The sequence below is a fragment of the Schistocerca gregaria genome, chromosome 1, assembly GCF_023897955.1.
Source record: "Schistocerca gregaria isolate iqSchGreg1 chromosome 1, iqSchGreg1.2, whole genome shotgun sequence".
In the NCBI taxonomy this organism is placed as follows: domain Eukaryota; kingdom Metazoa; phylum Arthropoda; class Insecta; order Orthoptera; family Acrididae; genus Schistocerca; species Schistocerca gregaria.
The window spans coordinates 651,762,734-651,774,971 of NC_064920.1; the positions used below are offsets into that span (position 1 = coordinate 651,762,734).

Genomic DNA, 12,238 nt, shown 5'->3' on the forward strand with positions numbered 1-12,238 from the left:
TAGATGCTCAGTTAATGTGTTCGTACTAATGACGATTCATAAAGGACTTCTGTACTGAGGCACATCCCTTGCAAGACCTGCTGCAATGAGATGCGAAATTTTCTTGGAACGAGGTGCAAGAAAGGTCTTTTCTTGCCCTAACCTACTAGCAAGTTCCCCAGTCCTAGCGTTGTGTAATGACAATGCCCGGACAGAACTTCACGTCGTTGCTAGTTGTTAGGGTGTAGATTCTGTTGTAGTGCGTATTCAAGAAGGTGCTGAAAAGGCGATAGCTTGTACTTCCCGATTACTCTCCCTTAGGTCTGAAAGTAACTACCCTGCAACCGAGAAAGAGTGGCTAGCAGTTACGTGGGTCATCAACAAACTCAGGCTATATTAATTTGGCAAACGATTCACTGTTGTGATGGACTGGCGTTCTCTATGCTGGTTGACTAGCTGAAGGATCCGTCGGGTAGCCTGGTAAGACGGGCACAGAGACCTCAGGAGTACGACGTCACAATGATTTAAAAAACCAGTTTTAAACACAAGGACGCAAACTACCTATTAAAATGTCGTTTGTCAGAATACAGCAGCATGGACGAGATCTCAGTCTTTAAATGACATTGCTGCTGAATAGAGGGAATACCCAACTTTGCAGAGAATCATATAAGCCTTGAAGAATAAGGAACCAAGCAAAGGAGAATTCCTGTTAATAAACGGAACACTGCATAAGAGGAATAGTGATCTGATGGATCAGTGACACTCCAACAACTGCTCACCTGGGATTCGTGACGACTCTAGGTAGGATCGGTCGTAGGTAGGACTCTACGGATCCGTTAGGCACTACGAGAGCCATTGCATGGTATACCATCGCCGGAAGAACGTGGGCGTCTGGTACCAACTCCAACTGCAGCACCGACATACCATGCAATTTGAATCGACCCCTTTCGGAGATTCCCGAAGTCGACCATGCAATGGATGGATAACAGTCTGCACGGACTACCTCACCCGCTACGTTATCACCAAATCTGTGCCGACTGCATAAGATCGGGAATTGCAAGGTTCCTTGCAGAAGACAATATTTTGAAACACAGAGCTTCCCGCATGACCGTCTCTGAATTTTCAGTCGAGACTAGTATCAGAAGTAATTCATGTTACGACATCACCCACAAGATAAATGCCTACCACCTACAAACGAAGAGCTCACAGTACGCATAAAACACGTTGGGAGGTCTGCTCCCGATGTACAGTGATGTCGAATACAGAGATTGGGATGCAGTATCGCCCCTTTAACATTTGCATACAAAACAGTAAACCAAGATTCTATGGGCTACACGTTTCTTTCTGCTCCGAGGTCGCGAGGCTGAAAGTACAATAGATGCAGTGTTCCCGTTTCTGCTGGACGATACTGAGGATGACTGCTTGAAACACCTTATCATGAGAATCAAAGAAGTAAGACAGGTGACTCTCATACAGAAGCTGGACGCCCTCCTGCGCCACGCCAAGCACGAGCCAGCGAGATTCAGTCCAAGAGAAAACGAAATGAACTGTTATGTGTTTAGAGGTTTGTAACGTTATGCCAGCGATTGTAATATTGAGTTAGATCTACAGATAACTTGAAAGTATGAGCCCGCTTGTAATTATGACCTTACATCCACCCTGGATGCATGCACCGATACTGTTGGGATGGGTGTCATACATATCTGGAAATCTCACTGGAAGTGGGAGTAACTGATAGTTGATAGACTTGTGGATGAGCACTGTCGTTTAATTCTTTTCTTTTTTTATAGGAAAGACACTACGACACGGTCACTTGAGAGGTAACACCCAAGGATGCAGTATGTCCGTAGCAGTCAGGAAATGCGCATAGGGACAGTCTACATTCCTATAACTTCCCCACCACCCCTCCCCCATCCCCTGCCACACCTTCCTCCCCTCCCCAAATGACCACCTTCCCAGTCCTCTTCCCACTCCTTCACTCTTCTAGGCCACATGTCCTATTTCAAGGGATAATGGCAGAGCCTGCATGGTTTCTAGTTTTGCGGATAGGTAAAAAACGTCAGATCCAGGATTTTAAGTCTCCTACATGCCCTCTCCCCAAGGTCAAAGGCGTCACCTGCAGACCACAGTGGCGGTCTGTATGACAATGCAATTCAAGATGGAGGCTCCATAATAGCAGACAAAAAATGGCAGAACTAATCCATCTGACGTAATGGTGAAGGTTAGTGGGACAGATCCTGGTATGGGTTATATCTAGAACCATGATTTATTACTACATCATACAGTAGGGATGGGATGTCTAGTACACCTCTGGGGGTCTAGGATGTTTATTATCGCAGACTGGTTCTTTGCACAAGTTACTTCATATAGAAACAATAAACGAGATGGCAGAACTATTCCACTCGTATGTGTGAGAGACTTTCTAACCATTTCACTTTTGCTTTATAGCACCTAAACTTTGGAGTTGCTGGATTCACTTTTTTAAACTAATCACACTCCCATTGCATAACTGTTACACTGGAGGAGCTGGATTCATTTTTTAAACAAAGCAAACACTTCCTGTGTAACCGTTACGCCACAGAGGCAGTGGATACGTTTTTTTAAGCGAATTACACCAATAGTCTCTGCTTCTACAACTTAAAACAATGAGCTATTATGTTCAACAATTACTACAGCGTCCCCAAACAGAACTGTAACAGTGTGTCAGTGTCGTATTTATGTAAATAAATTTTCTGCAAGTGGCAGGCCCAGCCACACAAGACGTGACTGGCCACATGAGTCAACCAACACATGCTGCAGGGTTCGGCTGTCTACCTCAGTGCACTAATCACTATGGGCTCCGCCATGCATCTGCAAACCTAGGGGAGGAATACGAGCCACGCTTGCACTGGCCCCGCCCCTGTCCCCCACACTGCCTTAGCGGCAGACTGCAATCCCCATCCCACACCACTCCCTCATGCTTTGGGTACATTCTTCACCTCGAAACATGAAGGAGACATCTCGCCAACCCTAGACCACAAGCTTCGTCTGAGCAGCTCATAAACACCGAATATTGCATACGTTTCTCACCCAGAGATGTTTCTAAAATTTAATTCCCCGATTTTTCGTTAAGGCTAAGGCTCATTTGACATTTGATGCATATTTAGGTCTTACACTGGCGCACGTGGAATGGTGCAAACGCATACTCACGAGTCATCTTGTCTTTTTACAGTACTTGCACATGAAGAATATGTGAAGACGTAAGTTACGTTTAGTAGCACAACGGCACAGTTATGTTTAATTTACGTCAGGAATCTCAGCACACCTAAGGTGTGGAATGCATTAAACAATTACATACAGATTTCATACATCCCATCAAGAGTGTATCCTATGACCAATAGTGTACTATATAGTAAATGTCCAGTCTGCCTTTTCAGGTAGGGATAAACTATTCATTGCTTAGTGTCTTTCACGTTGTAAACAGCATTTTTACATGAAATGGGGAGCAGAGACTTGGCTGAAAACTCTTCTACATACAGATATCGGGTGAAATATCATGGCCATTCTCTTCTCGGGAGCAATGATATCTGGATCATGTGGAAGAACATGCAAAATTTTGGGGAGAAGATGAAACAAAGCCTGCAACGTGTTGGCAGAACGGTTAGAAGATACAGCATAGCTCAGTAATTTTGGGAGAAATATTGTGACTATCCTTCACTCTGGGAGCAACAGTCTCTTTCTCGCTTGGAAGGACATGTAAAATGCTGTGCACAAGGCAAACGAAGGACTGCGGTTTCTTGGAGGAAAACTTAGATGATACAATGAATCGCTTGACGGAGACTGCTAACACTACAAATGCTCGTTCATTTCTGGATTGTCACTGCCTGGTATGCGATCCTACATCGACATCTGCATCTACTTGACTACTCAGCAATTCACAATTAATAGTCTGGCAGAGAGTTCACTGAACCACCTTCAAACTATTTCTCTACAGTTTCACTCTCGAACAGCGAGCAGGAAAAACGAAACATAAACTTTTCGTGCGAGCTCTGATATCATTAACCATTTCTCCCTATGTAGGTGAACGCCCACAACAAAATAGTTTCACATTCTGAGGAGAAAGTTGATGATCGAAATTTCGTGAAAAGGTCCTCATGTTATGAAGAACGCCTTAAAAACACCGATTGCCGTCCCAGCTCCCTTATGATCTCTCCTATTTTGCGATATTACATAAACAATTTTGCCCTTCTTTGAACATTTTCGATGTCCTTTGTCAGTCCTATTTGATGCGGATGCCACGTCGTGCAGCAATATTGCAGAAGAGAGTGGGCACGCATAGTGTAGGCACTCTCTTCAATAGACATGTAGCATATTATTTGTGATCTACCAATGAATCGTTGTCTTTAGTTACCTTCCACCAAAAGTAATGAATGTGATCGCTCCAATTTAAGTTTCTTGTACTTGTAACTGTTATCCCTGAGTAATTAGTTGAATTCACAGCCTTTAGAATTGAGTGATCTACCGCGTAACCGAAATTTCGCTGATTCTTATCTAATATGGATGGCTTCACATTTTTCATTATTTATAGTCAATTACCATTTTACGCAAAATAGAGATATTTTATCTAATTAATTTTGCAACTGGTTTTGTTCATCTGATAGCTTTACGAGACGGTAAATGACAGAATGAATGATTCGTTATTGCACACAACGTTTTTCCACTGTCCAGTCGTCCTACGTTTACGCTCCTTACACCAAGTGAAGCATCGTTTGGCATTTACCGGTGTGATGTGTGGCTTATGGTCAACCACTCGACCATGAAATCCAGGTTTTCTCACCTCTCGCCTAACTATTATAGTACTTGCAGTGGATCCTGATGCTGTTTGGAATTCCTGTGTGATGGTCTGGTTAGATGTCTGCCTATTACACATTATGACCGTCTTTGACTGTCGGCGGTATCTGTCAGTCAACAGACGAGGTCGGCCTGTATGCTCTCCCTTCGCGTTTCCACTTCACTATCACATCGAATACAGTGGATCTAGGGATGTTTAGGAGTGTGTGAAGCGGGCCGCTGAGGTCGAGTGGTTCTAGGCGCTACAGACCGAAAGCCTGCGGCTGCTACGGTCGCAGGTTCGAATCCTGCCTCCGGCATAGATGTGTTTGATGTCCTTAGGTTAGTCAGGTTTAAGTAGTTCTGTGTCTAGGAGACTGATGACCTCACATGTTAAGTACCATAGTGCTTTGAGTCAGTTGAACCATTTTGAACGCATATGACACAAGTGAGCAAAATGTATGAGACAGGCGAAATACCCTCAGACTTCAAGAAGAAAATAATAGTTCCAATCCCAAAGAAAGCAGGTGTTGACAGATGTGAAAGTTATCGAACCATCAGTTTAATAAGTCACAGGTGCAAAATACTAACGCGAATCCTTTACAGACGAACGGAAAAACTGGTAGAAGCCGACCTTAGGGAAGATCAGTATGGATTTCGTAGAAATATTGGAACACGTGAGGCAATACTGACCCTACGACTTATCTTAGAAGCTAGATTAAGAAAAGGCAAACCTATGTTTATAGCATTTGTAGACTTAGAGAAAGCTTTTGCCAATACTCTCTTTCAAATTCTGAATGTGGCAGGATTAAAATACAGGGAGCGAAAGGCTATTTACAATTTGTACAGAAACCAGATGGCAGTTATAAGAGCCGAGGGGCACGAAAGGGAAGCAGTGGTTGGGAAGGGAGTGAGACAGGGTTGTAGCCTCTCCCCAATGTTATATAATCTGTATATTGAACAAGCAGTAAAGGAAACAAAAAAGAAAAATCGGAGTAGAAATTCAAATCCATGAAGGAGAAATAAAAATTTTGAGGTTCGCGCCATGATATTGTAATTCTTTCAGATACAGCAAATGACTTGGAAGAGCAGCTGAACGGAATGGACAGTGTTTTGAAAGGAGGATATAAGATGAACATCATCAAAAGCAAAACGGGGATAATGGAATGCAGTCGAATCAAGTCGGGTGATGCTGAGGGAATTAGATTAGGAAATAAGACACTTAAAGTAGTAAAGGAGGTTTTCTGTTTCGGGAGGAAAATAACTGATGATGGTCGAAGTAGAAAGGATATAAAATGTAGACTGGCAATGGCAAGGAAAGTGTTTCTGAAGATAAGAAATTTGTTAACATCGAGTATAGATTTAAGTGTCAGGAAATCGTTTCTGAAAGTGTTTGTATGGAATGTAGCCATGTATGGAAGTGAAATATGGACGATAAATAGTTTGGACAAGAAGAAAATAGAAGATTTCGAACTGTGGTGCTACAGAATAATGCTGAAGATTAGATGGGTAGATCACATATCTAATGAGGAGGTATTGAATACAATTCGGGAGAAGAGGAGTTTGTGGCGCAACCTGACAAGAAGAAGGGATCGGTTGGTAGGACATATTCTCTGATGCATCAAGGGATCAGCGATTTAGTATTGGAGGGCAGCGTGGAGGGTAAAAATCGTAGAGGGAGACCAAGAGATGAATACTCTGAGCAGATTCAGAAGGATGTAGGCTGCAGTACGTACTGGGAGATGAAGCAGCTTGCACGGGATAGAGTAGCATGGAGATCTGCACCAAACCAGTCTCAGGACTGAAGACAACAACAACATGACACAAGTGACACCAAATCACCTGACGACGTTCAAAGTCCGTGAGTTCTGCGGAGCGCCCCATTCTGCTCTCTCACGGATGTATAACGGCTACAGAGGTCGCTGATATGGAGTATCTGGCAGAAGATGGCAGCTTAATACACCTAATATGAAAAACGTATGTTTTTAGATGTGTCCGGATTCTTTTGATTACATAGTGTATTATAGATGTACTTATGGTAGTTGAATCAGAAACGAAATTAGACCACTTCACAAAAACATAGCGTTTATATGCTTACAAAATCCATAAAGCAGTCATGGAAGATAAACGACCCCACAAACATAAGCAAAGTTGTTTAAGCTAATAAAATATCTGGCAACCTTCCTCAAATCATCAAAGACAAACACAAGCAGACCCATTTACTTATCAAAAATCTCAGAACCTGACAGCGGTAAAGTTCCAGAACAGCAAAATCATAAGATAAAAGTAATTATGGCTCAATCGTTTTTCAGTCGCTCAGCATTCAAATGGAGTAGGTTGGATAAAGTAATTAGTGATATGAATAGCAACTCTGTTCTGGTACGTAATTTCTAATTACCTGTTAGGCGCAAACTTTGACCGTCTGCATATGTGAGGGCGTTATGGTGATGTTCAAAAGTCAGTGAAATCGGAGTTAACAGACTTTGAATGAGTGCAGATTGTCATTACACCGAAAACAATTCCGACAAATCTACTTGAGGTATATAGTGAGTGATTCGTGGGGAAACTTGATCTGCTAAATATAATAAAAAGAAGAACTAAATTCATTTATAGAGGTAGGGCTCTGTTAAAGAATAATAGACCGATCTATCCCTGGGAGGTGATAATTAGACACTATGCGTCCAGAGAATGGTATCAACGAAGATGTTGATGGTGTCTGGTTTGTGGGGCGCTTAACTGCTCAGTCATTTTAGCCCGTACGAAGTCCTAATTTTCTACACAGTCCAATTTTTTATTTACAAGTCCGATCTAACCACTGTCACGACCGGATGGCGAGACGCGGAGGGCCTGTGGGCGGTATGTGCCTTTCGGCCGAACTTGATATGCCATGGAGTGGCTGGTAGCTCTTTAAACGTTTGGTCTATTTATTAGGGGGACTGGATGTTTGTGTTTCCTCATCATCATCAGCAGCAGCATTCGCGACAGTGGCTTGACTGGATTGTGTAAAATTTGGACTGTGTCAAAATTGGGATTTTGTACATGATGACCGCGCAGCTGAGCTTCCCACAAACCAAACATGATCATCATTTCTTTAATAGTTGTGGGCACAGATGTTAGCAGAAGACGGAACATTGGTGTGGTCTTTGCTGTTAGTTCTTCTAGGTGGAAGTCATGTTATGCAAGGAGCTCTCCAATCCGATGGAAATTGCCTGATATGAGTCGTGTTGAGTGACTTAATACCTTGTAGCGTGGCCTTGGAAAGGTTTAGGGTAACATGTACCAAACGGAGACAGTTTTTGATGCAATTCAATATCCTACGTTCAGCAGTGGATTCGATGATTTGGTAATGGTGTACATTGTTTTAAGTGCGACCATATTTAACATTGGACAAAGTTTTTGAAGAGGATCATCTGAAGTGTCAGTTCATCTACACAAGAGCTGTGGTCACGGGGTTGTATTAAGTGAGAATGACAGTGGAATTTATGTGCTCCCTTAGTGTGTTCCTGTTTTCTGGTGTTATGGCACGCTTTGACTCTCTTGGATCTGAATTCAGGCGCGCTTATCGTATTGTGGGTGTTTAGGTGGCCCCAGTACATAGGCTTCATGGAATCCACTGCCGTCTGGCACTCGTGAACTGAGTTGACTCAAGTTACGTAAATTACTGTTTGAAATTTGTACATTTTCATGTGTGGGGCTTTGCTGAGTCAAATGCTCTTGTTGGACATAGTGTCGAGGATAGACACGTGTTGGTCCGTTGTACACGGATCGCAATTGTCATACTGAGCTATCGTCCGGACTTGTGAAAGTATAGCCCGTTGATAGCAACTGACTGGCACACTTGAGGTTCACGGGGTGTAAAAAGCAGAATGATATAAAACTATTAATTGTTATCAAGCAGATTTCTTATGTGTTCGTTCGCTAACCACTTGTGAGCTGAAGAGTAAAAGCAATTTATTCCCTGTCTCAAGGTTAGTTACAGATTACTAGTTTTAATTGTGCAACTATTAGTTATTTAAATGTATTTATGAGGTGAACTTTTCTCAGTTTTTATTCATTTATATATTTACCTTTGCTACAAGTTGCTTCTGAGTACTAATTATTGCTTCTCCTTCTTTTTAAATGGCGTTCATGGGCCGCTATCCATGCACGTTCACTAACTGAATCCCTTAAGTGTTTTGTAGCGCATAACTAAGAAAATTTTCACTGCCTGTCTGAAGGCAGTATATCAATCTGTGGACACTCGTTCTCTCATTAACTGCTTAACTGCTCCTTGAGGCGGGATTTAAGGAGACTTGCTATGTCTGCCTGAAGGCAGCTGCATAGATTTGTGCACCTGTTCACTTTATTTAATTATATAAATGGCCTTAGAGGTGTATTTTAAGAATTTCCTTTTCCTATTTCTCTCCAGACAGCTGTAAGTTACTCTGTCTTCCGGTTGACCTATTAAATTTTTAAGCTTTGAGATGAGTTATTCTTCTATGTTATCGTAAAGAGCCAACTGTTTCCAAACCTTAATTATTTGTTCGTTTGTTAAAGGATTTTGTGAGTTTCGCTCAGTGCCCAAACAGGTATAGGCTTGACGCAACGACCAGTATTTGGACCAACTCTTTAGACCCTGAAAACCGGTCACTCGCCGAGGGATAACCAGGTGCAGACGTGCGGACGACACAATGATCTTTGCCCGCGTCATGGGCCCTGAATTTTTATCCTCGCCACATGGGACATCAAATAGTGGCTAATTTTTAATGCTCTGAGGACGCTGAGCTTTTATGATTACACCTCACTGCATCGCAGCATTCTTGCGGCCGATTCAAATCAACAGCAGTGTTACCTCGGCTTCACTACTGTCAGAGATAGCTTTTTTCGTTAACTATTACCTTATTTAAATTGTCACTAAAGTAAGGTGTGTTACTTCTTAAATTTGAAAAGTTCAGTCTGTTGATTGTAATCCTGTTAAGTTATGAGATTTTAGGTATTTTTCTTAAATGTTTTAATAAGCAATGGTGAATGATGTGAACCCCAATCCGTCCAGTCCTTACACTTAATTTCCTGTTTGCCTGCTGGAGGTTTTGTTGCATCCTGTTTATCAGACCACGACAAATGGCATATCGGTTTTAGACGAACTAAGGCCAGTCAGGTTTTTGACAAGTAATACTGGCAATTTACATTTGGAAATAACATTGAGGCGTCTAATTTGGGGGTCGATTGTGCCTTGATCAAACCGTGTAGAAAGATCAAACCACAGTTTTTGACATCAAGTGCAGCCTTCAAGATGTACAAGTAGTGCTAGTACATCTACATATTACGATAATTAATATATACAATTTAGTCGTGTAAATAACATTGTCGCACTTAACTTGACCATCTATTGTGTCTTGCATCTGATGAGTACAAAGGTCGACCAACAGTCGTGTCTGGGCTATTATTGGAACACAGAGAATAAGATGGCTAGCTCTGAGCGTACACATAGATAGGCTGTTCCACTCTTAATAGCGCTAAAATATTGCATTGTGATTGTGAGAGCAAACTGTGAGTGTGTGTGTGTGTGTGTGTGTGTGTGTGTGTGTGTGTGTGTGTGCGTGCGTGTGTGTGTGCTCGCACCCCCTCCCTTGCTGCTCCCCTCTCGCACAATCTGACCCAGCATCTAGATAACCTGGGCATTTGATGTCATGCAGATTTTGCTGCGACGATGTGACACTGAGCTTCTAAACTGTGAGCCACAAACCTCTTACATATACTTCTTGGCCATGCAGAAATATGCATCTGTACATCAACAGCAAATTCCAAAATAATTCAGCTGGAAAGATCGCTGTCATACTACTTTCTCAATTCGAGTTTGTCCCTCGTCACTAATGACTTGCTTGTTGATGAGATATTCAGTTGTGCTCTTTTCTTGCTGGAAATGATTGTGTTTATAATAACTAGAACTGCAAGCTACATGTTACAGATCTAAAATAACTACATTCTGTAAGTTTTGCGTTACAGATATACTTTGAGTATAGTTCAACAATTGACTTATTTTCCCTATTTTCATTCACCAAAGTCTTATGGTAGCATGTTCTGGTGTAACTCATAATTGCAAAAAAGAACTGTTTCCAACATAGGAACTTGTAATTTGTGCTGTCAAGTATTGAACATCTTACAGATAGCCTCACAGAACATTATGAAGTTCGTTGTCAACAAACATCGAAAGCACCAGGTGGATTCATACATATAATATTAGATAATCTGCACTACACATCACTCAGTCTTACTGTTGTACACGGAGGACTGTGTTATTCAGCTGACAACCACTTTGACCCCCTACCCAGTGATGTGATGATATTAATACTTAGCATTATTAACTTCAAACAAAAATTTAAGTGATATCTGCTAGACATCTTTTATTGCATAAAAGAAATACTGTATGTGTAATAGTATGGAGTGCATGTGCAGTTAACAACGAGAGGGAAAGGGACTGAACACGGTAAAGTATCACTGAATGTAGATAGAAAAGTTGTTTAAGACAATCCTCTAAATGATAAATGTTTTGTCATACTTTTCACTGAGAATGTGTAGTATAATTATGAAGCTGACTTATGCGCATCGTGGGAGATGATCCATGAAACATGCTAGTAGCTAAACTAAACAATACTTGAACTTACAATGATAAGGTTCCAAAACAACATTATACAATTTATTTCTTGCCCAACCCACTCCGAATACTTGAGCAATACTCAGTGCCTAAATATCAGTAAAGTTATACTGAACATATGCTGAAACGATTTTGTTTCAGATATCGTTCGGTGTTGCCTCAGCCCCGGCTTTCGTGATGTTCATCGGTGAGATATTCCACGTGTCCGTGAAGTCCGTCGCCATAACCATCTGCAACACGGTGCTGGCGGTCTACAGCTTCGCTCTGAAGAAGCTGTTCCAGGTGGTGTCGGACAGCGTGGGCGCTCACTACTCGTTCTGGGCGTTCGCCGCCATGTGCGCGCTCACCGCCCTCTACCTGTTCCTGCTGCTGCCCGAGACCAAGGGCAGGACCTTCGCGGAGATCAGCGACGACATGGCCGCTCGCCTCGGCGGAGCTCCCCCATCCAGCCACAACGAGGAACCCACTAAGGCGGCGTCAGAGCTGGCATTTCCAACTTCTCTTGTTAGCAAACCGTGCAGCACTGAAAACACTGTAGTGTAATACACACATCGAAAACAGTTTTGCATCACCTCGACTCTGAGGAACCTGTACTTAAAATTGGGACAGAGATCAACAGAAACATCATTTGCGCCCTTTTTATTGCTCATGAAAACCACACCTCGCATGTTGTGCCACCACACAGCGAAACATCCAGAGGTGGTAGTCCAGAGTTTCGCGCACACTGGAACCTCTAATACCCAGTAGCATGTCCTCTTGCACTGATGCAAGCCTGTATTCGTCGTGTAATACTACCCACAAGTTCATCAGGTCACT

At 42.4% G+C, this 12,238-nt stretch overlaps 1 protein-coding gene across 1 annotated transcript in view; it reads left to right on the plus strand.

The window, feature by feature from the left end:
• Positions 1-11,965, plus strand: part of LOC126267135 (facilitated trehalose transporter Tret1-like) — a 55,434-nt gene extending 43,469 nt beyond the window's left edge. Inside the window, exon 3 of the mRNA XM_049972101.1 lies at positions 11,564-11,965. Within this exon, the coding sequence (XP_049828058.1) occupies positions 11,564-11,965 (402 nt within the window). The remainder of the gene's footprint in view (positions 1-11,563) is intronic.
• The last annotated feature ends 273 nt before the right edge of the window (positions 11,966-12,238 follow it).